Genomic DNA, 27,719 nt, shown 5'->3' with positions numbered 1-27,719 from the left:
GGCGTGTGTGCAAATCTTTAATTGCACAGTCAAACCTACCCAACTAACTCCAGAAGATCTCTGGCTACAGCCCGTTAAAGTAGCCGAATTTTTAAAAGTGTAGCTTGAACCAGATTAGCCGAATACAAACATCAATATGTACTACTGCTACAAGAACAACAACCGAAAATAGTTGGACAGTTACAATGTAAGTACTCTGCCGTTAAATATCACCCTCTTGACAAAGCCTGCAGTACTCAGTGTCGTCGTCACCCCACTTAGAAGTCATGGCCCTTATGCTACAATGATTTTTAGGTCTGATTTTGCCATGGATATGAGTATGCAGTATTCAGTGTCGTCGTCACCCCACTTAGAAGTCATGGCCCCTATGCTACAATGATTTTTAGGTCTGATTTTGCCATGGATGTGTACGACCTTGATATCTTTTTTTTAGACAAGAAAGCACCGGCCATATTTTCTTAACCAGTTTTGTGAAAATCTCCCGAAGTAATGTTTATGTATGACTCGAAAGAAGTGGCACAAGGGAGGCTTCATCGAGCTCTCGATCTCCAAATCGATTGACTCAAATCTATGCCGTGCCAATTCATCTGCAGATTCATTGCCAGAAATGTTACAATGGCCTGAATCCCTACAACAAAGGTTAAATGAAGCCTTTTCCAGTGCTTTTCTACAATCCAAATCTGCCATAAATTTAATAGTAAATTAATTTAGTGCTTTCGGGGCAACTTGAATATCGACACAAAAAATTTCGGTTTGCCAGCAGCTATATTGCTTTCTTTAAGCAAAGATATCTGCCTGGAATAGGTCGTTGTCTTGTTGGAAGGAGTTTCTGATGTTCAGGCTTTCGCAGAAGACCCCAACACCCCTTCCACTCTCAATTTTTGAAGCATAGGTATTGTCGACGGCTATACTGTTGAAAGGTGAGCTGTTCCAGTGTAGGTGAGATATATATTCACTGGCAATGACCGCAACTCTTTTGTTCTCCACATTCCTTAAAACAACAGAATGTCCAAAGGACTGACTAAACGATTGTTCAAGTTCGCACCTGGCAGCTTAAGTTAAGTAGGATGCCTGGAGTTTATTAATTTCCATACAGAGAATCGAAACCATCAATTTAAGGTCTATATTAACATTGACACGCAGAATTAACTCAAGTCGCGGAGGAAACCTGACATTTGATCTGAGATGGATTGAATTCCATCTCCCATTGAGTAAACATCAGCAGAATCACATAATGTAGACTGATCAGAATTGGTCTGGCATGCTAATGGGACAGAAATCATGGGTCAGGCAAAACTGGCAAGATCGGCTGGAAATTTATTTTCTTAAAAGTTGTGATGTCAAATGTGGAGGTTTGAGCAAAAAAACTAGAGTTAATGGCATTCGGATATACAGAAATTATTCAAATGTATTTGATACAAGAGAACTGCAATCAAAAATTGAAAACTTTAATACTTTTCATTTTCTATGAAAATAAAAGCAACAAACATTACAATTTGTTAAGTAAATAGTTAGTTCAACAACAAAAACCCTCCACCTTGCTATTGAAACTAAACTTTACCGGGTGGTCTAGACATTTTAGTACGGCACAAAAAAAAATGGAAGCAATTAATTTAGAAAAAATAACAAATTCTTATCAATTATTGCCTAACAAAATGTTCCACAATAAGAGAGAACAATTTGATAAGATTTTGAGCAATGTGAAAATACTATTTTTATTTATTTGTTTTTTTACTGTTTTGTATTTAGCTGAACCAACTATAGATTTGAGAGTGGCATACCCAACCAGACCTAGTATTTGCGTAGAGTGAAGTGCATAATTGCCAGTCAGACGAACAATAATCACATTTAGACTGATATTGTGTTTTATATGCGAGACCATTTTCTTTTTGCTGATCGTAGACATTAGATTCAGGAGGGTTTTGAACCACTGGAAGTGCTGGTGTGAGCGTTCACACACAATAATTTTTTTTATTTACATTTCTAATAAGCGCTCCATTATGTCTGCTTTGCCTTGACTTGACTTGCCTTGCCTTGCTTACCACACCGGGATCTATCTATCAAACAAAACAAAAAAGGTAGATAAAAACAGAGTGATACCCGTGGGCAGCGGAGATAAATGTTTATCGCGATAACATTCATTTACTGGCTCTTATCAATTCTGCAGCGAAAGGATTCCAGCGAAAATCAAACCCAATATCAGATGTTTTACAAATGTTATGTCGAGTAGAACATATGAAATGGTAATTATTTCGTGAGAAAATACACACAATTGATAATGCTGAGCGATTTATGGCAATAATCCTCTTCTTCCCCCAGAGGAAATGTAAATGTTATCAACCCTAGAAAATTGAAATAAAAAAGACTGCGAAAAATCACAATTTAATTAGAGATAGACATGATAATGATATGTCTGTCATAGCGAGGAGCGGGGGCACGAAGATAACTGTAATTATGAAATAGAAATTATATTTAGTAACACCTAGTAATAGTGTGTTTTTATCAAAAAATAAAGGTATATAACGAAATAAATAAAAACAATTTGCTAAATTATATCAGTTCACAGAAAAAAATACGAATTTGGGTCATCTTATTTTTATAGAGTCAGTTTTTTAGATAATAGTAAAACTTGTTAAATTGATTATGTTGATTATGGACAATGTTTTTTGAAGTTGTGCAGAGATTCATATTTTTGTAATGAGATTAAATATAAAATACAAAAAATATTTTGGGTCGATGGCTTTATGTTATTTTTAGAAAAAAGTCGAAACCGAAATATTGACTTGTCAAGCGTTGTTTAGCATATTTCCATCAAGCTCATCGGAGTTTCAAAAATACCAAACATGTTTGTAGTACTAAGAATAATATTAATAAATATATTTCATTAGTAGTGTGATTAAAAATTTAGCATTATAAACAAACATATTAAAATATTTAATTAAAGCTTTATAAGGTATTTAAGATAATCGGGATTTTCTGACAAATCTCGATACTTTTTTTTGAACAAACAAGAAACATTTAATACAATTTTTATGGGAATTTTAGATGTCATTTAAGTAAGCCCAATTTAGATTCGATTGAGAAATATGTGTACAATATTAAAACTAATTTGGTAGCAATTTGACCAAGTAGATCCATGATTGAAAATTTGATAAATCTTCGAAAGTTGATACAATAATTGGACAGAGCGGATGGAGGCCAAGCCGTGGTCAACATTTGCTCAAAAAAATAATCTTTAAGCATTAAATTAAATCGACCGTACTATCAATTCATGTGCAATTCATACAAGTATAAAAGGAGCTAAGTTCGACCGGGCCGAACTTTTAATACCCTCCACCATTTTGAAGGATCTTGACAATTAAAAAAAATCCGTCGAAAAATACCACTTAAATGAAAACCGTTAAATGGGGGCTACATGAAGACGTAGGCCTACATAAACACATTTCCGTGATAGGATTAAGTACTCATTACAAGCTTCAAACTTTTAATACGAAATTTGAAAAAAATCGGTAAAAAATATCCTTAAAATCATCAAAATACCGAATAATTTGGGATTTGTGGGCTAAATAAAAAAACGTGGACCTACATAGACAATTTTCCGGTTGTGGTACACATTACAAGTTTCATATACGAAATTTGAAACAATTCCGGTCAAAAATGTCGCTAAAATCATCAAAATACAGAATATCAGGGGTTGCCGTTATATGGGGGCTATACGATATCGTGGACCTATATAGACAATTCTTTTCTAGGGGGTAAAGTACTCAGAAGGAACTCCTTGTGTGGATTTTTAGATAATTCCATTGAAAAATGTGGCTAAAATTATCAAAATACCGAATATCGGGAGGTACCGTTATATGGGGGCTATACGATATCGTGGACCTATGTAGACAATTCTCTTCCATGGGGTAAAGTGTTCAGAAGGAACTCCTTGTGTGGATTTTTAGACAATTCTGTTAAAAAAATGAGGCTAAAATCAGTAAAATACCGAATATCGGGAGGTACCGTTACATGGTGGATATACTATTTCGTAAACCTATATAGACAATTCTCTTACAGGCGGTAAAGTATCCACAAAGGACTCCTCGTGTAGTTTGATCATATCTAAACCACTCGTCCGACAGCTGAAAATGTGCACCTTCGGTTGGCCACCAGAACTCAAACGCCGGCCATGGTGATGGTGTGGGCCGCCATAACAACCAATGGTCGCTCTCCGCACGTATTAATCGACCGTGGCATCAGAATAAATGCCGAATATTATCGCGAAAATATTCTGGTGGGTGTATTAAAGCCTTGGGCACGCAAATATTTGGGCAGCAGACCTTGGACATTCCAAGAGGACTCAGCACAATCGCACTCAGCACGCGCCACCCAAGAATGGTTATAAAATGAGGTTCCTCGCTTCATTTTCAGCGCACAATGGCCACCAAAATCTCAGGATACCAATCCGTAGGACTAATGTGTCTGGAGTATTTTGGAAAGCAAGGTTGGCACTAAAAAATACAAAAGTGTCGATCACCTCGAGCAAACGCTTCGCCGGGAATGGGCCAAAAAAAAAACGCAGAGCAACATTCGGGAGCGTGTGACGGTTTTATTCAAGCCCATAATTCGTGCCAAATTTGACCAATTCGAACAAATCTAAACTTATTCTAAAATTAGATGATATTTGCGACCTTTTTTGCTTACATTCAATTAAATTAAAAAAAATTAAAAATGATGGCGTATGACTTTTTTGCAGTTCTTTATCTCACCCTGTATATTTGTGATAACTTGTTGGATAAATATTTTTCTGGCTCTCAAATAACCCGTATTCTATCCCGAGATTTGAACCCTGACTTTCGGGCAAATGTCTGGGCATAAGGGTCCGTCCTCTACCAAAAAAAAAAATCAAAAAAAAAAAATTGGGAGTTTTTACTAAACTTAAGCCTAATTTTGTTAAAAGCAATCCCACCATATATTATTACGATTGCCTCCTAAAATTTAGCGTCTTTAGATGTACTAATTATTGTACGTTTAATAGCACAATGCTGTGATACTGCATTCAATACTTGCTTAACCTTTTTAAATCGCCTAAATAGCTATAAGGAAGAGCAGCATTTTTTTCATTTAATATTCATCCTCACAGCCATTATCATTCCAATAGATGAATTGAAATGTTGCCCAAAAATCCTATTTGTTTTCCATAACCCACAACATTTTTAGGTGACAAAATTTTTCTATTAAAACAATTTCAAGGCAAATCAAAATTTCTAGATTATTTTGTTGTTGTTTTTGTTAGCTCAGATCAGATTAAGTGTGTTTTTTGTGTTTTTTAGCGTTCTATTTACTGCACACAAATACTACAGCAACAGAGCTACACCTGATGCTTCTCTTTTCTTATTGGGTTATTACACATATTCCAATTGAACAATTTCGGTTCCCTTTTGTCCCACAAATTCATTTTTAATGGAATATTATTATTCCAATGCGTTTTCTATAAATATTTATGCGAAGACGACAATCACAAATTGATCAAGTTTTGATATTATTAATTCTTTTTTTGTTTTTGTTTTTCGTCTAATCAACGGGCAGGCGAGCGTGTATTGTCGTCTTGCCGTCGTCGCAGTCGTTGTTGTTGTTACTCAGCAGTTTCGTTCGTACGGTGTGGTGCGACTGTGTAAATACGTAATTAAGAATTGACAAGAGCAGCATGTTTTTCTTTAGCTCTGCTGCTCTTCTTGGTCTTGACAAGTCGTTCCGTCGTTGTGTCTTGTTCGGACAATAGTTGTTGCGTTGCTGCTGTTGTTGATGTTATTGGTTAGGGGTTAGATGAGAGGAGACAATTTATGAATGCTTTATTTGTTTGCTACTTACATCGTCCAATTCGATTTTATCATCATCTGAATCACGGGGATTTTCGTCCTCGTGGAGTTCGAGAACAAAGAGTTCACTGGCGTCACTCACGTCAGCCATAATGCAGTTGTTGCACCAGATATTTTGTTAAGAGTAATAAAACGTGGAGGAGCAGGGCAAGAATCGAATTCACGTTGAATTCGTGCTGCTATGGTCGGTCTCGGTCGATGTTGATGATGACAGCAGCAAGCAAGCACGGCAATCACACACACCTCAACAAAGAACAGTGACAATTATTTTTTTCGTATTTTTTTTTTCTTTCTTGCTTTTGTCTTCCTTATATTTTTCACTTATTTTGTTGTTAAGTTTATTGATAGTCCGTCGCCAGTGTGATCCAAACACAACCAAATTTATTTTTCTAAATGCGTGCGCAGCTAAAAAGCTGCCTCAGAGACCTTGAGAATTGGTATCACCTCTGAATTTTCTATTCAACAATTATGCGTTGACGCGGAACTACACCAGCACCACACTGAAACAGTTTAGGAGGAAGTCAATTGTTTTTATGTGGATCCGATAATTCAGAAAGTTTGCTTTTTTGCAGCAGGAGCAGCGGTAGAGCACTACCAATCAATCAGTGTTAGCTGCTGATTGTAATTTACATCGAGATGGATTGGATGGCTCTGTCCAGCACACTACATACAAACACACAATACACACTAAAATCAGCCCGTATACACGCGATTTTGCACAATTGGAAATCCGTATGCAATGTCCAGAGTGGTTTCCCTTGCACAATTAACAATTGTCGTAGGGTTTTCGAGAAGAACGAATCAGTTTTCTTCCACGTATAGTGTAAAAATTTAATATTTTTTTTATTATAAATAAATTCAGACAATGATGACAAACTACGACGACGAAACACGAGGAAACTAGGGATATGTACGTCGATTGTCGACTAATCGCTTAATCGATTATCTGTGATTGCATAATCGAGTTTGTTACCGACCGATAATTCGACCATAGCTGTTATAGCATGTTTCCATTGGAAACCGAACAACGTTGTTCGCTCTCAGAATTAGGTACACGAATTAACCCGTTCATACGGCACGATTCGTAATTCATAGTAAAATAATTCCTTTTTACAAAATTTTTGTTTGTTGATTTTAATGGGAATTTATACGAAAATACATGAAATTCTCACTAATATGTATAGAAGAAATTATTGTTTTTCTCCCAAAGATGTATTATATCATTAATTTTATAATTTTCATTCACGTTTTCAACTTTTTGTGTAAATCTTGACATTTTGAACATATTTTTCTATTTTTAAATTCTGCTGAAGATACACTTGTCAAACATTATTTTTTCGATACAAACATTTTGTAAATATTGCCTCTTTTGTTTGCAGTTTTCTGTGGAAATTTCAACTCGTGGACCAAATGCGTACCTCGAATGAGAGAGAAAACAAAATTTACTTTTTTTGAATGTACATACGCCATTTTGTAGTTTTCATTCATAACTTTCAGTCTTCCCAAAAATTTTTAAAATTTCATTAAGTTTTTTTATTTTTAATTTTTAAATGTCATAATTTATTCTTTCGATAAAAATAAATCAGTTAAAGACCGGGAAAATAAATGAAATGCCTGGATTTTCCTTCAAAATTATGATCTAAACAGTTCTATCTTTCAATTCCATGGCGCTTTAATGCGCGTCTCGCAATTTACGCATCTTCCAATCATTGATATTGATAATATTCTATTTTTATTTATATATATATATATACATATATATATATATATATATATATATATATATATATATATATATATATACAAAATTGGCAGAAGTCGGGCATACTTAGAAAAAAATTGTAATCAGCTGGTAGCGCTACCTTACCTTTTTATTTGTACCATGGTTTTGGCTACTTTTATCGCACATTGTCCCTGTAGTCTTTGTTTCTTTTCTCACGGCGACAGTTTTCGGATATCAGTTTGTACTTTATTCATTGGACCATGATCCAAGTATAAGGCCCCCCTTCCAACTCAGCTGATTACCACACGATCTGTCAATTAGATTTGAATTCGCTTCAAAACTTTGCTTTGGCATTCTTCGAACTGGTTCCGTGCTCCTTTTGGTGAATGTGTTCAAACCACTTATGTTGTCGGCCGTTTTGTTTTGATTCCTTTTGTGTTGTCGGCCTTTCCCTTTTGATCCCATCTTTATTATCGATTTTTTTCTGTACTGTCTTTCTTTTCAGTGTTGCCATGAAACTCGGTGGCGTCGGTTGGTGGTAATTCATTTAAATTTTTTATTTTTTTAATTATTTAATTAGTTAATCATTCGTATAAAAATTAATATATAAATATCATAAATATCTAGAAACAAATGGAACAAATGTGTATATGTGTGATTTGAGATTGTGCGTGATTTAAAAAACAATAAAACAAAGCCGACCGCCAACATAACCTCCAATTCGTGGATAAAACATTAAAGGTTCATTGTCCATAGAAAAGCCATAATGTGTCTCCAGCGGTAACTCGAGGATATTTTTCCAGCTGTATTTATTTGTACCCTGATTCCAGGAAAGTATTTTTCTTGGGGACGGATTCCCGGGCACGGATATTGACTCCCAAACGCCGGGTTTAAGATCCGGGTTAGAACCGGATCTGCAGGTTCTGTTCCAGAGCAAATTCCTATCGCATTGGATACATTGAATACGCAATACCATCAGCACATTTGAATTCAAATATCGGAAATTGGAAATTTGTGAAAGGAGAAGGGTAATTAGGTACAAAAGGAACAAACGAGGAGATCCATAATTCCTTTTGATGATCCGCATAGAATCACAATGTCCGTCCGTCCGTCTGTCCATGTATTTTTGTAAACAAAGTATAGTTCGCATTTATTGCCCTATCCAGATGAAATTTTGCACAAAACATTTGTTTGGCCCAAGGACGAACCCTATTGAAATTGGAGATAATCGGTCAAAATTTAGATATAGCTCCCATATATATCTTCGTCCGATTTGCCTTTTATTGTGCACCAAACGTGTAATATCAGTCCGAATAGTGTGGTATTTCGCATGTACGATCAGATTGGACCTCAAAGTAAGTGTGCCAAATTTCATCGAAATCGGTTCAGATATAGGTATAGCTCCCATATATATTGTTCATCCGATTTGTTATTTTTGTCCTCCGCAGCCGTAATATGCACTTTGTAACAACAATATTTGGTCAAATTTATCAAATACAGCTCAGAAATACATTTGCTAAATTTTATCGAGATCGGTTCAGATTTGGATATAGCTCCCACATATAACTTCGTCCGATTTATGTTGGATTGTGCACCAAACGTCTAATATTTGCCCAAATTGGATGAAATTTGGCACTTACGACCGAATTGAGTCTAGAAGCTAGTATGTCAAATTTAGTGAAGATCGGTTCAGATATAGCTATAGCTCCCATATATATTGTTCATCCGATTTGTTATTTTTGTCCTCCGCTGCCGTAATATGCACTCCGTAACAACGATATTCAGGGATATATATCAAATACAGCTCAAGTTTTATCGAATTTGGTTCCGATTTGGATATAGCTCCCATATGTCTTTACACGTGTATCGTCAGACTTCATATATCTATAATGTAAAAATAGGAATATATTTGAATTTTATTCTCTACCATTGCTTACGGGCTCAATTGCGGTGGTCCGAGTTCTGGCATAGCCATTGGCAGAAGTCTCAATTTACTTCCTGACTGCACCACATATGCCTTTTTGAAATGGTCTGTGTAAACTTTTGATGTAGCTGCAAATTTGATTTGGCACATTTGACTCCACTCTGGTGTTTTCATCTCTGGGAACAGAGAAAAAGTTCAGTGCCTTTCCAGGCTCTTCTTTTCTTTTGCATATCTTGCAAATTCTCATTGTTAAATCACGCACTCAAGTTAACAAAGAGAAGAACCAAATTTAAAAAAATATCTTTCTATTTGTTTTTAAAATTTGAAATTAACGGACAATAAATAACGGACAAGTAATTATTGACATCTTTTGCTGTTGTCAGGCGTAGGTAGGTATCAGCTGGTCGTACTTGTCGACCTAATAAACGGGCCTTGATTTGGACTCTATTCCTCTATTCGTTCGGTACGTGGAAAAAGAAAAAAGTTTTTAATTTTTTATTTTCTCAACGATAAGAAGAGATAAGACGGCTGATAGTATCACAAACGACATAAACACATCAAATTACTCGTCATCAATATGAATATGGAGGAAGTAACACCTGTCAATCCCAATGATTTGAAAGACTTGAAGGAGCGTATGAATTTAATTGCCCAAGCAGACCCCAAGCAATATCATAATGATTTCTCCCTGAAACGTTATTTAAGGGCATTCAAAACTGTTGATGACGCCTTCCAGGTAAGTTTATCAGGGCAATCAATGCATTGCATTGTTCTTGAACTATCATTAGGTGACATTGCCGTTTTCTTGTAGGCCATATTGAAGACGAACAAATGGCGGGAGCAGTACGGTGTCGAGGCTTTGCAAAACAATACGGAACTTGAGCAATATAAGGATAAGGCCAGAGTACTGCGGCATAGAGATTGCCTGGGCAGACCGGTAATATATATACCAGCAAAGAACCACAGCAGTGAACGTGATATTGATGAGTTGACCAAATTCATTGTTAAATGCCTGGAGGAAGCTTGCGGTAAATGTTTCGAGGAAGTGACAGACCGCCTTTGCATTGTTTTTGACTTGGCTGATTTCAATATGAACTGCCTGGACATGCAGCTGGTTAAGAATTTGATATGGCTATTATCGCGGCACTATCCCGAACGCTTGGGCGTTTGTCTAATCATCAATTCTCCGGGTCTGTTTTCAACCGTATGGCCCCTCATACGTCAATTGATCGACGACAATACCGCAAAGAAGGTGGTATTCGTCAATGACGAGACCGACTTGTGTAAATACTTGATACCCGATATACTTCCTACCGATATGTAAATAGCATTTACATTGGGTGCGGAGAAGGACCGGGTGTTATCTCGAACGGTGCATATATAACAAAAAAATAACATAAATGCGGCACAATATTTACATTCCTGTGTGCTTCTCGTGCAGCTCTAGACAAAATCAAACAACAGTACCTAACAAAATGAGATATTGCTACAAATAACAAACAAATATTCCTCACTTAGCCTTTTTATTAAATGTAAAGATATTCATCATTCCATGGTCAGATCTCTCCCGTAATTTATGTTTGTAATTAACGCAAGTTGTGGTGATTTTGTTATTACGATTATTTATTATTATTTGAAACTGTAAATGTTGTGTACATCTATTTATCCGTGTATTTATGAACCATATTATATGAATTTACCATTTGTGTGTGTATGTTTGTAGTGTATACTAAGCCAGTGAATGTATTCATGTATTATTCTGATAGTATTTGTTTCTTGGGAAAACACCAATGGTGTTGAAAAAAGAGTAAAACAAAACCATCTAAGGAGATCTGATTGTTAATACATTATTGTAACTCTATTACAATGTAATATCTTACTAACGTTTAATTTCAAATGCCTATGTATGTAGATGATAGTGAAGAGCTAAATCGTTGGAGGTGAGCTATTTTCATTATCACCAAAAAACACAAAAAATAGCAAATAATCTGAATTTCATGATTCGATTGCCAGTAATGACTCATTATTTAAGTTCCATTTTGAGTTAGCTGTTGTTTCAAATGTGACACTTCGATGTGAAAAAGTGTGTCATTAGGGATACATTAATCATTCTCTGTACGGTTTAAAGAAATATTAACTTTTGGAAAGTATTTATTTGCTATTTTTAGATAAACGTTTGTAGAAATTAAACAACATTTGTATGCATGATTTATATATATGTATGTATACATGTATTAATAATAAATATTAATCCCATTGGGCTGGAAATACCTATTTAAATGATGTGTTCTTTAGACAAAAACATAGTGTTCTCAGAAAAAGAAGCGGTTTTTTGCTGTCGGAAAAGAGGAAAAGCTGTTGTCACAAATCGGTTTCCATAGAAAAAGGGGACCTACCGGTGATTTTGCGAGATTTTTATTTATGCAGGTGATTGTACAATCGTGTCGCTGTTTCATACATGACCTTGAGAGGGAACTCCAATGTTTTAAGAAAAAACCTCTAGATCAAAAAGCCTGTCAGAAAGGACCTGTTAACATTCCTACTGATGCAGTCACCGATGTCATACAAATACCGCTTACCAAATGAACTTTGTATAGAGCGTCGACAGGACGGCTGGAAGACCACAAGTGACTATCGTTAGAGCACTCCAGCAATTAAATGTGAATAAATCTTTTGTATCTCGTACCATCGCTCGTTACTGATAGCGTCAGCAGCATCAGCAGAAATGGTCCGAAAAGTAAAGAAGCAATATATCGCAATATTCCATTCGGCAAATATTGAAAAATGAGCTCGTTGAAAAGCCATTGAAATTCCAAGAACTTACACCGCAACAGAAAGAAAATAGACTCAAAAAAAAACTAAAGAGTTGCTTCGCTTGGCCGAAAGTGGTGAACTGCCGAATTTGGTTTTCTCCGTCTCCGATGAGAATGCATTCGTTGTCCAGCAGTTTTTAAACATACAAATTAATCGTGTTTACTTGCCAAAGAGGTCAGCTGAAAATGTGCACCTTCGGCTGGCCACCAGAACTCAAGCACCGGCCATGGTGACGGTGTAGGCTGCAATAACTGGCGATGGTCGTTCTCCGCTCGTATTAATCGACCGTGGCATCAGAATAAATACCGAATATTGGCGCGAAAATATTCTGGAGGGTGTATTAAAGCCTTGGGCACACAAACATTTTGGCCGCAGACCTGGGACATTTCAACAGGACTCAGCACCATCGCACTCAACATGCGCCACCCAAGAATGCTTACAAAATCAGGTTCCTCGCTTAATTTCCAACGTACAATGACCACCAAAATCTCCGGATACCTATCCCTTGGAATATTGTGACTGGAGTATTTCGGAAAGCAAGGTTGGCACTAAAAAATACCAAAATGTCGATCACCTCAACCAAGCGCTTCGCTGGGAATGGGCCAAAATACCGCAGAGCAACATTCGGGCGGCGTGTGACAGTCCCATTGGCCGTAATTCGTGCCAAAGGTGACCAATTCGTACAAGTCTAAACTTATTCTAAAATATGATGCTATTTCCTACATTTTTTGCTTTCATTCAATTAAAATTGACTTTGTTGCAGTTTTTTATCTCACCCTGTATATTATGGGAAGCCTCTCCACTCCTCTTTTTCATAAAATTTCAGCATAGATTTCGACCGAATTCGGAGTCCTACATGAGGAGGCGAAGGTCTTATCGGTGCGTATTCACTCTAACGCGGTCTCAGAAGTTATTGAAGGATATACTGTACTGGGGGGTCACCCCCCTCCCGTCGCAGCTGAACAGTGAGTGCTGCCCCGACAAACCCGAGTAGTTTTGTCTTTGTTAAGATCCGGATGATGCAGCCGCCTTAATTCCTTGAGAGCCGGTTAGACAGCGATGTGCAGAATATCTGCCCAGCTTGTGGCACAGGTCCACATGACACGCTGCACCTATTTCGCTGTCCACCCAAACCTACTCACCTAACTCCAGTCTCGTTGTGGACCCAACCCTTTTTGAGACTGGACTGCAGGAGAGAACCCGATTGAGAGAATTCAGGTCGAGCAACAACAGAATTCGGAATAAAATGTTAGATGGGTTGTGGCCATCTTTGAGTAAGAAGGAAGAGCGGTAAGAATGTTGAGGATACATTTGCTGCAAAACATGTTATTAAGAAGAATGGCCATAGTCAACAAAAGTTAATATAGGATTCAATAGAGATCGTCTCCTTTCTCTCTTTCATTCCTAAAATGGCGCCTTGCTTGCCATTTCGTCTCTTCATACATCTCCCGCAATTATTATTTTTTCAGGCATTAAATTATAATGACTAATATTTCAAACATTACTCTCTAATACACATTTAGATGATATCTGTCGATTAACATTTCGATACTTACTGAGCTCCATTTAATTGTCCAGATGTTTGTGCTCGTCCACTGAATTCATTTGAATATGATTATTTTGTAATTAGTTTATTATATAATAATATTTAGATAATAATATTGAATATTGTGTATATATATCTATATAATTTATGAAATATATTTTGTTTCTTTTTTTTTGAGTTCTCTTCAAATAAATATCAATTATTTTATACTTTTCACACTTTTTGAAAAAAAAAAAATCGTCCAACCAAAAATCATTAATTCAGTTCAATTTCTTTATCTTCAATACTAAATGAGGCCGTACTATTAGGATGTTCCAAACTTTTCGAATGGCTAGCAAAAATTGTGTTAAATTTGAAAGGCAATCTGTTTCAAAATTTACACAGCAATGCCCAGTAAAGATCACCTAATATCTACTCATATTGTGTGACATTTCATGCCAAAATAGTGTGGAAAGTAAAATAGAAAAATGTTATAATAAAAAAATTATATATAAATACATTTGTGTATGAGAAAATAATATTGATCACATGAACTATTCGTTTAGCAATAACATTTGAGAAAATTTAAAGCTAAATAATTGTTGTTTATCAAATACGTCTATATAAAACACAAGATATTTGCAAAAACATAATTTTTGAAATCCTTATAAAACTAATTGTTTTTTTTTTTGTTTTCAAAACATAATGAGTTTGCCAGCAGTTTTTTGTTCATCCAACTATATTTTTTCGCATAGTAAATACATTTAGTAGCTCGTTGGTATACACTTGCGTCGGTTCTTTTGCATTTTCTCTATATTCTCTTTGATGGGCGTTCGTGTGTAGAAACCCTTTACTATGGACTTTACATTTAAAACTGTGGCAATGAATTGATTAATGGATATCTCCCAATAATCATAGTCAATGGAACTATTACTGCTGCTCGTATTTTTGCTGGACTTTTGATTTGATGATGAATTTGATTCTCCGCGTGCTTGTCTCAACTCCTCTTCCAAAACCATGAAAAGTTTTGTAGTACCGGGCGGTTCACATGGTGTGGTTGGGTTGCCATTTGAGTCGGGCTGTAAAGATTGAAAAATATATGTTTTCAATAAGATACACACAATTGACCAAATTCAATTGGAATTTGATACAGCATCCAATTTGAACTTAATATTTTAAACATAAACCATAAATGGAAACTTGCAGATTTCACCCTCTTTACATACCTCTTCATTTCCACCTAAGTTCAGTTGTGTAAAACTCTCCAGACTGGATTCTTTTTTCAAATTACAATTTCCCATTTCAATGAGATTTTTATCTAAAAACAACAACAAAAAATATCGAGTGATGATTCCAACGATAGATCTAAATTTGCATCTACTTACAGGCATTATTCATATCAGCATCAGATGCTCCCAATATCTCATGAATACTTCTCCATAATATTTGAAAATTGGCCTTTTTCATATTAGGTATTTGCTTATTGGGCGAACCACTACCATCGGGCTGATCGAACAGAGCTCTCAGACTACCCAAACTTTTGGTGTCCGTATTCGAATCGTTTCGTTCCATTTTGACATTTGTGGCCATTACCAGATCACTGATTTGTGAGAAATTCGAAATTGTTTCAACATTGAGTTGGGGAGGTGTTACCTTGGTCACACCCAAATCGGAAATGTCCGAAAAGGTATCAATGGACTCGAAACGACCTTGCTGCCGCAGTGGAGATAGGGCGGCTGCTGCTGAGCCGTTATGGGAATTTGAGCCACCGCCAACAAGGGCACTGCCCTCGCCACCACCACCACCACCCATTGCTCCTCCGCTGGTGCCAGGCATGCTTATTTCATCTTCTGAAAGATCTACATAAAATGTTGATGTTCTTGCATTTACTGCCATCGATGAGGCGTTTGAATTACCCGCTTGATTGTTCGGTGGTCTCAGTATATCCATAAACGTACTACCCGATATACCGGCCAAATCGTGCAGCCTTCTTGTGGCCGTTATCAGAGCATAATCGTCTTCGTCAAAGTTGTTGTCCGTGGGCGAGGGCAAGGCCTCAATCGACTCAGAAGCTTCTTCCTCAAAGAAGTCTTCCGCCTCAATGGCCTCCTCGGCATCATCTTTGGTCTTTGTCTTGGGTCTACGTACCTGTTCAATTTCAGCCTTGGACAACAGAGGCGGTAAATGCAAAATATATAAAAGTTTCAGTTTCTCCGTGTATTTCTTGGAGCACAGCAAACCAAACGCGTTTATGAGCTGGGCAAATTCCAAAGTTCCGGTACTTTTCTTATCCGTTAGCTGCAAAATAAAACAAAGTGAATAAAGGTAAATTCTTTTCTGCGATTTTTCATACCCTAAATATTTTTTCAGCCAAATCGATGGTAACACATGATTTCCAAGGCATCAGTTCATAGAACAACACACGGAATGTATCAAAGTCTACACCATAGGCCTCGGCCCGGCTACAGTTGCCCTCATTAAAGCCCCATTTTGGACGGCTTGTTGATGGGGATGGCACTAAAATGGGAGATTCACCGACCTGAGCTTGTATCTTTTGCAAATGAGCTTTGCGAAAAGCATTCTTCTCTTCGCGTATTATGGACAGCAGCAATCGCAGTTCATCCTTGTCGAAATAGGGATTTTCTGCATGGAATTTCACAATTGTCTCCTCATTGTCCAAATCGAATTTACGCATGGTCAGGCGACGATGTTTGTTGCGCAGCTCTTCGATCTTCTGCAGCGTTATGTGGCTAAATTTCGTGTAGGCTTCATGGATGAGCGTTTGAACGGTTTGTGTGCGTCGGAATTTCCTTTTCTCATTTTCCAGCGGAGAAGGATAATCAGGATTATAAATACCCTGTAAAAATGTTGACAGCAACATCATTGATTCACCATCGTCCTGACATTTCAAAAGCTGTTCCTTGTTCCATTCGAGAATTTGCAGTGCAATTATGAAAATAATCTTTGCACCGTCAACAAAGAAGCAGTCTATAATGTGTAGAGCACTCTCATAGGAAATCACACTGATAAATATCGTTAGGAACCAGGATATTGTTATCATCTTGATGGTACCCAGTGAATCCAAATGTTCGTGCAATTCGGGTAGGTACATTTTAATTAGCTCGTTGAGGACTCCTTGGTCAATCTGCAAATGAAAGGAGATAGGTGATTGTTTATTTAAAATGTGTGACTTTCACCCACCTGAGCTCCCACAACTTTATCCTTATAATAGTCAGGTAGTAGATTTTCACACAAACTGGCCAACAACCAAAAGGCATTTTCTTCATCGCAAAACAGCAAAAATACAGATGTGATTATATTCAAGCCTTGGGTATAGCCCACTTGGGGATTTCGCAAGGCATAGGCTTGCAGGACGCGTTTCAATGCCCCCAGGCCATCTTCACTCTGAAAGGCAAGATGTTCGGGCAGTGAACGACGTAGATCTCTTTCGATTTCGTCATGAGTCGATGATTGTTTGATGCATGCAGCCTTTTCGACCAAGTCCTCATACAAACCCGGGTGCATATCTTTCTCGTGTATGGCTCCGGAAAATATTAGCCAAACTTCTTGACGCAAATGATCGGGAACACCCTCGGCAATGAGATTTATAACATCGGTAGTGCGAAACATTGAAATGCCACGACCATAGTCACGGAAATGTGATTCCCAGCGGGCAATTTTTTGATTTTGTTTCTCCTGCATGGCTGGGGAAAATTGTGTTTTAAAAGTGTTGATCAGGGCCGATTGTTTGCTCCAGGAGATATCATATTTGGGACGTTCATTTCTGGCGGGACTGTGAAGAATTAAAATTAATTTATTCGGACTTTTCTTATTTTTGAGTAGCTTTTAAACTTACACATGGAATTTTGAAAGCAAATTGGTGATTTTTGTTATTAAAACATCACGATCTACAATTTGAGCAAAGACAAAGGGCACATTTTCCGAGGATGTTATAACAATCTGATTTTCATAGCGATGTCCGCCATCATCTTTCTTTTCCACACTCTGCAGGGAACGAGAATGAAGATCTTAATCAAATATTTTTTCTTAAAAAGATATCGGGGATATTTACCTTAATAACCTTTAAGGGTATAACGACACTGACAAATCCCTTGGTATCACTTGTGAAGCAAATAAAATTTGTGGAAAGATAGATATTGCCGGGCACATAGCGCTTCGAGTAGGGTGTAAATAAGTTTGCTGAAAATATAATTTTTTTGTGGTATTTTATTGAAAAGAAACGTAGTTTCAAATACCAACCTTTTATGGTACCATCAATTATTTCCCTCTGTGGCAAACGGAAATACATACGATACTCTTCTGATTTTTGTCTGGCAGTCAAATCACTACACAATGCTGGCTTCTTTGAAGATCTGCGACCAAATCGTTGCAGCAATGAGGATTCTTGATCGATAATTGGACTATCAGGATCCTAAAAATAAAAATTAATATAATTTCCCTCATTGTATTGTCCATTAATGACACAAAAATGCTACTCACCTGTATAATACGTTGTATGGCCATTTTATTTAATTGCTCTATAAGTTCATAGGCTTCAACATGATCAAATAGTATGGTAAAATTATATTGCATTTTATTGTTGGTTTTCAAATAGATTGTATTGCCATAGAGCGATAATTCTTCAAGTTCCGTAAAACGTATACTCCGTTTGGTTTCTTGACCCAACATATATGAATAGAAACTCACATGATTTAGAGAGATGTACAAGTGGCCTTGGCGTGGTATTTTATTTTTAATGTAACTGAAATAGAAATTAAAGAATTACAGGATTTTCACATCCATTAAAATTATAATCCCATACTTACGTGCACGAATAATAGTTAACCAATTGTTCCTCTTCGGGCATATTGAAATACTGTCGAAATTTCGATTGATTTACTTTAAAATCAGCCGAATCTCCTGTTTCATCCTGATTGTTTTGCGTGTACAGGGATTTAATTTTACATATGGTAAAATTTGTTATCTCCTCTTCGCATTCCATTTCATTTAGGACTTTGAAAAGATTTTTGGATAACCAATCCCAGTCTTTGTAGATTTCTTCTTGGTTGACACCAATGGCGATTTCTGCAAAAAAAAGAGATATTTTAAAATTGTTTTTTGATTGTAAAAATATTGATTATATTTCTATCATTTTTTTGTGAATTTATTAAGATTTGCGTAAACCATTTTTTAACAAAAGGTATTTTCTAAATATAAAATATCTAAAGAAAGAAAAAGCATCTCCATAAAAATTTTAGTGCATTATCACTATTTAAGTGAATTTTTCCTTACAATTTTGGTGAACTTATGGCAAAAAGGGATTTAATTTTTGTTGAGTACTTTTGAACACCACTGTTCATATGCTTGTAATTCATCTATTAGTATTAGCTACTATGATCATGAAAATTCTAATCATGCGGTTCTTCTTTGTTTTTCATCTGTAGCTTGAAAGTGAAATATAATTTTGTTTTGAAATCAATAGAAAAAGAAGAAAAACACAGCTTGCATATTGTATGACTTATCAAAGTAGAACGTTTTTTATTTGTTTAGAAGTGAGAATGGAAAGTAATTGATTAAAAAATGAATAAAAAAAGTGCGTAGTAAAATAAATATGTGAAATATACATTTTAACTTGGTCCAAGGTATTTCGGTGAGGGTGAACATCTGTCTTTGATCATGAAAGAAAAAACAATCGCATTATCTCGTAGAGATTAGGTGATACAGACTAGTAGTGGCAATTAAAAATATTATTTAAAATACATTTTTGTTGGCCTGTGAAAGTGAAACGAGGAGATGAATGGGAAATGTTATAGTTTCTCCACAGCTTCCTCTCTCGAACTTATTTTTTTGTATTTCATTTACTTTCAGAGTAAGCGTTTCTTAAAAGAATCTTGTATTTAGATACAAGCTGAATAAATTTGTGGTAGGTTAGGTTACAATTGAATGGATGTTGGTTAGTAATAAGTAAAAAACTATTTGTCGGTATAGTCAATATTTGATTAAAATATATTTTGACTTGTGTTATGTTTATTCAAATTGTTGACCCCCCATGGAACCTACTCCATGGAAGGAATGGGCCAATATTGTCCATTTCATAGGGGACCTAAATAAATATGATATAAATATTGCGACGTACCAAGTTTGGACTATATGGGTTACTTCTTTCTCTTTATGAGATATGTAATAATTTTTAGAAAATATTAAAATGGACGTGAGATACCAGACATAGTCGACTGAAGTATTCCATTTTCATAGTCCATCTAATATAATTAAGATGTGTGAAATTAAAAGAGAGTTATATCACTTTCTTTGAGCGTGTGCTTTTTCAAAATCTTGAACCTTAGGTGGGGGAATTACCAGAAGAAATGGTGCGATCTCTACCATCTTTATAACAGATCTTGTTTTGATGGAAATATTGAGATGTATCAACTCTGAATGGAATTGGATGTTATTTTCGTGTTTTATGAGCTTCATGGCTGTTCAAAATTTTGACGCTTTGTGGACCGATATATTCCATCTTCACACCCAACCTTGGGTTAATAATAATAATATTTTGATGTGTGTAATTTGAAGAGAACTGAATGTTTATTTCGGATTTTATGATCGTTTTGGTTATTCAAAACTTTGAGCCTTTGTGGGGGAGGTACCAGTAGGAATAGTCCGATCTCTACTATCTTTGTAACAGATCTTGTGTTGGTGAAAATATTGAGATGTGCCAAGTCTGAATGGAATCGGATGTTAATATCGGGTTTTATGAGCTTCATGAATTTTCAAAATTTTGATCCTTTGTAGGGGAGGTACCAAAAGGAGTAGACTGATATATTCCATCTTCATACCAGCCCATGTATTAATAAAAATATTGTGATGTGTGTAATTTGAAGACAATCGAACTATTACATCACATTTTATAAGAATTATAATTATTCCAAATTTTGACCCTTTGTGGGGGAAGTACTTGATGGAGTGGACCGATATTGCCCATTTTCGCACCTGACCTAGCACTGATGCAAATATTAGGATTCGCAAAGTTGGTGCAAAATCGGATTATCCTTTCCCTTTCTATGCAGTAAATTATTTTCTTTGAAAATGTTGATATTTAGTGTGGGAGGTACCAGAAGGAGTGGGCCGATATTGCCCATCTCCGAACTCGATCTAAGTCTGTCAAAATATTATGATGTTTGGATCAAATCGGATAGTTTCTTCGAGAGTTGGTCCAAAGAGACCTAGTGTCTAAAACCGTTTTTTTTTTTTTTTTTGATGAGGCACGTTTTGGCCGTATCAAATGATATATACCCTCTCTAGCCATATGGCTGAGGCTTTAAAAATTATGGGGAAAAGAGTCGAATAGTCAAGTTTTAAATCTTGTCGTGTCGGAATGCGCACACAGCTCGTATTATTTCCCTTGATAGAGCAGGTCAGTGGCATAATAGGTGTTCAATCGTTTCACTCTCCTCCTCATCTTCACGTAGCCTGTAGTATTAGACCTTAGAATTATTCTATTTGGATGTTCTTGATCGGATATTGCAGTAGAGTAATATCCATATTGTTATCGGCAACGTTGATAGAAACTGATGTTTGGATGCCTTGCACCATGGTTCGTTGTACCAGCTCGCTTTGGCTTTCTCCCTGAAGAGAAGTTGCAATGCTCTGGTAAAATGACAAAGAAGAGGTTTTATGATGTCAATAGACATTTCCTTCAATATTACAATTACCAGGCACCCAGCAAGGCCGGAGAGTAGTGTGCCATTCTACACCTCAGAACTGCATCGGAATTGACATATATAGTCACCGGTTCAGTTATTTCATTCTCCATGGGTTTAATCTGCCGTTTTAATGATAGAAAAGATCTCTGCCAGGAAAACACGACACTTTCAACCAAGTTGTATGTGTAGTATGCAGCATATACTATCTTGACAGCCTAAGTTCAGTGTTATGTTAAAGTCTGCTTAAGTTGCACTTATTGATGAGCCGTTGATTACAATTGAAACTGCTCCCTATATGCTTGAGAGTTTCGAGATATTTACCTTATATTTTAATTCGGTATGGTATTGTGTATTCATTGTTTTTACTCATTTTTAATATATTTTTAACAATACCATTTCATTTAATTTAACCAAAAATGTCGATGTATGCATACAACCATACATATAACGCATTTGGTTTTTTAGCTGTCTTAAAAGTATATCTATCAACGGACAATGACTTTATCGAACGAACAAAAGAATAATATTTGGTTACGGTAAAATGGCATATGAAATCTGAAAATGTTTCAATTAATTTAACAGAACAGATACTGATTTGGCCTTGAGGAAAGGGTTATATATTTGAGTTTTATCCCATTGCCATTTCTATGGATCTCTCGGTGAAACCCATTCGCTTTGAAAATGTGTCTCTCTCCAACGTAGTCAAGGATTCTCAATTAAAATTAAACTCTTGGTGAAGCCCCTTCTTCGGTTTAAGGGTAACTTCCTTAGAAGGACACGGTAATAATAGAAACAAGGGAATGACTGCAATATCTCGAAAGCAATACGGACAATTTCATAATTGGGACTTCCTTTCATTTTTGCTTTCTAGGAAGAAAGAACACTTCAACCAAAATTTTTAGAAAAATTTTAAAAATCAACCAATTCTGAGGAAGTACCGCAGGCCGTCCTCAGCTATGTCGGAGGTGCATTTGTATATGTGAATTATAGGTAAAATTTTCAAAATTCTAGCATCTGATAACAGTTGTACTCGAAATGAAAATAACTATTCTTTGAGAATTTCAAATGCACTTTTCAGATCCAACAGGGTACTCACCATATGAAACTTCAGAATTCGGTGTTTGGTGAAGGATTCGATATGGTGCCGGTTTGGTGTCAAACACACTGTCAAATGTTCCAACCAATATTGATCCCAAACCACGTGATTCGCCATGGCCTCGGCGTTTTTGCAGCACAAAATATTTGGAATGTTTTTCGGCAATCCTGAAAAAAGAATTGGAAGAGTAGGCATTAAAGATTTTGGTAAATTTTATTTAATGCTTAAAAACATTTAAAATATCAAAAAGACTTATACAATTTAAAATCCTCTATAGAATGTACTCATCCGCCATGTATATCTGTTAGCAGTATATTCATTATATCAGGATTCAAATACACAGCCTGCTGTCGTCTAGGTGCCGGTTGAATGTGGGGCAAACGTCTTCCCCGCAAAACATTAATGCCAGGCATGTTTTCTTCATTATTTCTTGCCTCTTCACGTCTTTTTTGCCTCTCGGCAGCTTCACGACTGGTTGTCGGTTGATCACTATCCTCAGTAGATGTTTCCGTAATTGTTTCTTTGGAAACATCAGAGACATTTGGCAAGGAAGATGTAGATGAATGACTTTTACGCAATTCCATTGCTCTTTTATATTTAATTTTGTAAATTTTCTCAACCATGGCTTTACATTCTTGACAGACTTTTTCACGTGGCCTAAAATTTGGAAACATTTTCTTAACAAAGCTGATGTGGCGGGGATTTGTAATGTAAACACCGGGTCCCCGCAAAAGGTGTTCGTCGTCACCCAGCGGACAAAGCATTCCCTGTGATGAGGACATGTTTTCCCGTTGACTTCTATACAATTTTAAGAGACAAAACAACACGCAGTTGTTACAGAATTTAAGCACAATTTTTTCTTGTCAGATTTATTTAATTTTTTTACAGTATTTATGAATTGGCCAAAGGTCTGCTCTGTTCGAGTACCTGCAAGAATATACTAGTTTTACAATTTTCTTCGATATCATAAAGGGAAATGGAATACTTCGGGTAATGGAATACCTCACACATATTTCCACATTTTACAAAAATTTGCAAATAGAGGTTGAGATAAAAAAACTGCAAAAAAGTCAAACGCCATAATTTCTTTTAACTTTATTGAATGAATGCAAAAAATTTCTGAAATAGCATCAAATTTTAGAATAAATTTAGAATTGCTCGAATTGGTCACCTTTTGCACGAATTATGGCCTTCAAACGCCAATGAAACCGTCACACGCTGCCCGAATGTTGATATGCGATATATTGTCACATTCCCGCGAAGCGCTTGCTTGAGGTGATCGACACTTTGTTATTTTTTAGTGCCAACCTTGCTTTCCAAAATACTCCCGACACAATAGTCCAATGGATTGGTATCCGGAGATTTGTGGTCATTGTGTGCTGGAAATGATGCGAGGAACCTCCTGTTGGAATGTCCAAGGTCTGTGGCCAAAATGTTTGCGTGCCCAAGGCTTTAATACAACCTACAGAAAATTTTCGCGATCGATTAATACGAGCGTAGAGCGACCATCGGCTTGAGTTTTGGTGGCAAACCGAAGGTTTCCATTTACAGCTGACCTCTTTGGCAAGTAAACACGATCATTTCGTTTGTTTACAAAGTGCTCGACAACGAATATTTTATCATCGGAGAAAACCAAATTCGGCAGATCATCACTTTCCGCCAAGCAAAGCAACTCTTTAGCTCTTTTGAGTCTATTTTCTTTCAGTTGCGGTGTGAGTTCTTGCACTTTTTGGAATTTTAATGCCTTTACTCGAGCTCATTTTTCAATATTCGCCGAATGGAATATTGCGATATGTTCAGCTCGCGAGCCATTTTTCGGCCACAGCGACGCGGGTTTCGATCAAGTCGCTTCTTTACTTTTCGAACCATTTCTGCTGATGTTGCTGTTTTCTTCCGTCCTCTTCCTTGACGTCGGGCCACGCTACCAGTATCACGGACACGAGCAATGGTACGAGACAATTTATTCACATTTAAATGCTGGAGTGCCCTAACGGTTTTCTTGTGGTTTTCCAGCCAAATATAAAGAAATCACGCTATCACGCTTGAATTCCATTACAAATAACTTTTTTCTGGAAAACTCACTAAAATGCTTTTGTACGCTTGTAAACAATATAATATGCTGTCGCTGGAATAATTTTAACAGCTGTCGGACGAGTGGCTTAGAAATGACAGCAGTCTGAAGTTGGTTGCAGTTTTTTCATCTCACCCTGTATATTCATGATAAGCATAAAATTCTAATTCGATTTAACGATTTCCGTCTGTCTGTTGAAATCACGATACAACCCAAATTATTTGATATAGAGCTTAAAAATTTTACACAAGCATTTGTATTGTTTCCAGGATTGTTAGTATTGAAAATGAGACATATCGGTCCAGGTTTAGATATAGCCGCCATATAACGTTACCTGCGGATATTCGGCGATTTGATGATTTTCGCCACAATTTCCACGGATTTGTCTAAAAATTGGTATTTGTTAGTCCGTAATGGGTTCTAGCTTCGGTGGCAGAGTACTATATTGCACATATAACAATACCCATCGATATTCGGTATTTTGATAATCCCATTAACATTTACCCACGAAATTGTTTGGTATTTAATTCAAATTTGGTATTTAAGAAGGTTTGGTAGATGACAATCCTCGAAGTATAAAATTGCCCATATAGGTTCCCGTTTTGGTATGACCCCCATATAACGGCCTCATCCACTTTATGGGTTTTTAAAAAGTTCAACAGGATTATCTAAAACGTTTGAATTCAGATACTTTTATATAAAAATGTTTTCTTTACCCAAAGGTGGATGGTATTAAAAGTTCGGCTCGGGCGAACTTAATGTTTTTTTTTTGCTTGTCTAGTCGACTATTGCATTGTAAATTCATCGGACAGACAAAAAAATGAACATTTCTAATCGACCTAGAACTTTTTATACTTGGGTGAGAGTCCCGCCTATATTGGAATATTTTAAATGGAATGGAAACGTCTTATCGTTTACATAAGGATAAAGTGATTCATCAATGGAATATCCTTTTCCAATTATGTATGTTATGTAGAGCAAAAATATTGCATTGCGAATAACATTTCTGAAGCATCGGTGTAGGCAAAGTAAAATCGTTCAAAGGCTCATTTCATTTTTTTTAGAAACAACTGTAGGGACCATCATTGGACTGAGCTGTATTTCTTATCACATTCTAATTGGAAACCTTAAACTGATGAACGGAAATGACATTTAAATAAATTAGAGTTTAACAAACAGTTGTGGGAAATTGATAATTTCATAATTTTCGCAAATTACAGAGTACAACACAACAAAACGCAATGACGATTTTATTCACTTGGCCCCATGTTGGGTGCTACCTCTGGCTCCACCAAAATAGATGTGAGATCCATAGAAAAATATAAACAAATGCCATTCGACTCGTTCACAAATAACAAATCTGTTTTACAACTTATAAAACACTTGTGAATTTATTTGCACCCTTTAGCACTCTTACCCCCCTCTTTGAAAATTTTCGTTAGAATTTTTCTTATCAATAATGGGGGGTTTCATTTTATTGTTTATATTTTGCATGTACGCCTACCCACCAGATTAAAGTATTGCCCAACTTACCAAAATGCCGAAGGTAATAGAAGTTCTTTAGGTTCTATCCACATTATGTTGCCGCATGTACGTCCCTCGGGTTGATGATGATGTTATGGAATTCAGAAATCACAGTAGCCAAGTAACTTTGCACAAACAAGCAAACAGATGGCTGGAAATTGTCTGCTCTCCAACAATTAGTTCCAATTAATTTGCAATTGTCGCTGTTGTTGTTATTGTTTTGTGAATCGCTCAGAATTTCTTTTGTATTTGGAGCTATTTGTGTATTTTATTTCTCGCACTATTTTGATTTTCTTTCTTTTATGTGCAAAACTAACTTTAGAATTGGGGTATTGTTCTTTCCCAACACTTTTTTTTAGTTGTTGCTTTATTACTTTAAAAAGTCAAATACACACAGTGGTTTGAAGTTGTAATGGCTTAGTTAAAAAAACACAATGCCATGGAAAAGCAAAGTATCACATTAAAACACACAACGATGAGAAAATTCTGATTCACAGAACACACTCCAAAGACTGATTTCTTGAAAAGACTCCTCTTTGCGTTGTTTTCTCTTCGAATAGTTTTCCCAAATTTCGTTTTGATCCACTGTCCGATTCTATGTAACTTGGAGTTGATTTATTTTGCCTACACTTTGTTTTCTGTTTACATTCCGATGCATGGAAATATCACAAACCATTTTCTTTTATCAACTAATTTGTTAATACTTCAGTAGTAATATTGATTAGTATTGAATAAATATTGCGAATATATTAGTTTTTAACTTGTTTTTGCAAACTGCTCGTTTTGCGACTTCCTTTTCTTTGTGTTGTTCTTTTTGCTTTATTTTTGTTTTGTTTTCTCGGCGACTATCGATGAAAAATTGTAATCGATGTTGTTTGCTATCGACTTTTTGGTCATGAAGCAATACAGATGAATTACTTCGATTATAAAAGATAACCAAATAAATAATTATCTAAGGAATTAATTATTTTAAATTATTGAATATAAATAACTCAGTACAAGCAAAAGTGGAACTATTTAGAGCATAGTTTTATCACTGAGTTTTATTGTTTTTGTTTTAAATGAAAATTATTTTTATATGAAAATTCTGCAGTGAGAATTTGCTCTTTTAGAGAGCAATAAAAAAAGGCGGTTACGCAAAGGATACGTTACGTTTTTAAATTATGGGGAAAATCGAAATTTTTGAAATTTCTATTGAGAAAAGTTAATTATCTAATGGTACGATATACTACAGAATGCTTATAATCTGACTAAAAATTGAAATATATAAATTATTTGTATACCCTCCACCATTCTATGGAGGGTACATTAACTTTGTCATTCCCTTTGTAACTCTTTGAAATATTCATGAAAGACCCTACAAAGTATATATATCCTGGATCAGCGTAAAATTCTAAGACGATTTAGCGATGTTCGTCTGTTGTAATCTCTCTATCCTTCGAAGGAAAATTTCGCATACATATATAGTTTACCAGTAG

General features: G+C 36.0%; 3 protein-coding genes across 5 annotated transcripts in view; 1 reads left to right on the top strand and 2 right to left on the bottom strand.

The window, feature by feature from the left end:
* LOC131801249 (ribosomal protein S6 kinase beta-2-like) overlaps positions 1–6,718 on the bottom strand; it is a 37,876-nt gene extending 31,158 nt beyond the window's left edge. Inside the window, exon 1 of the mRNA XM_059119688.1 lies at positions 5,854–6,718. Coding sequence (XP_058975671.1) covers positions 5,854–5,952 — 99 coding nt within the window. The 5' untranslated portion in view covers positions 5,953–6,718. The remainder of the gene's footprint in view (positions 1–5,853) is intronic.
* A 3,219-nt stretch (positions 6,719–9,937) lies between these two features.
* On the top strand, positions 9,938–11,788 carry LOC101896476 (uncharacterized). Its single transcript, XM_005188394.4, has 2 exons — positions 9,938–10,244; positions 10,320–11,788. Exons 1-2 carry the CDS (start codon positions 10,086–10,088, stop codon positions 10,830–10,832), a joined length of 672 nt encoding a protein of 223 aa, XP_005188451.1. The 5' UTR covers positions 9,938–10,085; the 3' UTR covers positions 10,833–11,788.
* Positions 11,789–13,937: 2,149 nt separating this feature from the next.
* On the bottom strand, positions 13,938–27,030 carry LOC131801247 (TBC1 domain family member 8-like). 3 transcript variants are annotated; one of them, XM_059119686.1, is made up of 13 exons: positions 26,251–27,030; positions 22,647–22,813; positions 18,674–18,932; positions 18,348–18,609; positions 18,108–18,279; positions 17,920–18,047; positions 17,704–17,852; positions 17,049–17,640; positions 16,201–16,992; positions 15,764–16,145; positions 15,233–15,706; positions 15,074–15,165; positions 13,938–14,926 (listed from the first exon to the last, which is right to left on the bottom strand). In XM_059119686.1, the coding sequence occupies exons 1-13, from the start codon at positions 26,292–26,294 to the stop codon at positions 14,612–14,614; spliced, it is 3,828 nt and encodes a 1,275-aa protein (XP_058975669.1). In that variant the 5' UTR covers positions 26,295–27,030; the 3' UTR covers positions 13,938–14,611. The 3 variants fall into 3 exon arrangements, with proteins under 3 accessions (XP_058975669.1, XP_058975670.1, XP_058975668.1); XM_059119687.1 differs by having other exon boundaries at positions 15,233–15,697; XM_059119685.1 differs by having other exon boundaries at positions 15,233–16,145; positions 26,251–27,029.
* Positions 27,031–27,719: the final 689 nt, after the last annotated feature.

This window comes from Musca domestica, unplaced genomic scaffold, assembly GCF_030504385.1.
Source record: "Musca domestica strain aabys unplaced genomic scaffold, Musca_domestica.polishedcontigs.V.1.1 15, whole genome shotgun sequence".
NCBI lineage: Eukaryota > Metazoa > Arthropoda > Insecta > Diptera > Muscidae > Musca > Musca domestica.
This window is presented reverse-complemented; position numbering and strand designations above follow the sequence as displayed.

Excerpts from the sequence above, each read along its gene's own strand:
- LOC101896476 (XM_005188394.4), top strand. The coding sequence starts at position 10,086 with ATGAATATGGAGGAAGTAACACCTGTCAATCCCAATGATTTGAAAGAC. Across the intron at positions 10,245-10,319 it reads CTGTTGATGACGCCTTCCAG|GCCATATTGAAGACGAACAA; the intron begins GTAAGTTTATCA and ends GTTTTCTTGTAG.
- LOC131801247 (XM_059119685.1), bottom strand. The coding sequence starts at position 26,294 with ATGTGGATAGAACCTAAAGAACTTCTATTACCTTCGGCATTTTG. Across the intron at positions 18,933-22,646 it reads GAATTCTGAAGTTTCATATG|AAATCGCCATTGGTGTCAAC; the intron begins GTGAGTACCCTG and ends TTTTTTTTGCAG. Across the intron at positions 17,641-17,703 it reads TTGCTTTCAAAATTCCATGT|TCCCGCCAGAAATGAACGTC; the intron begins GTAAGTTTAAAA and ends AATTCTTCACAG.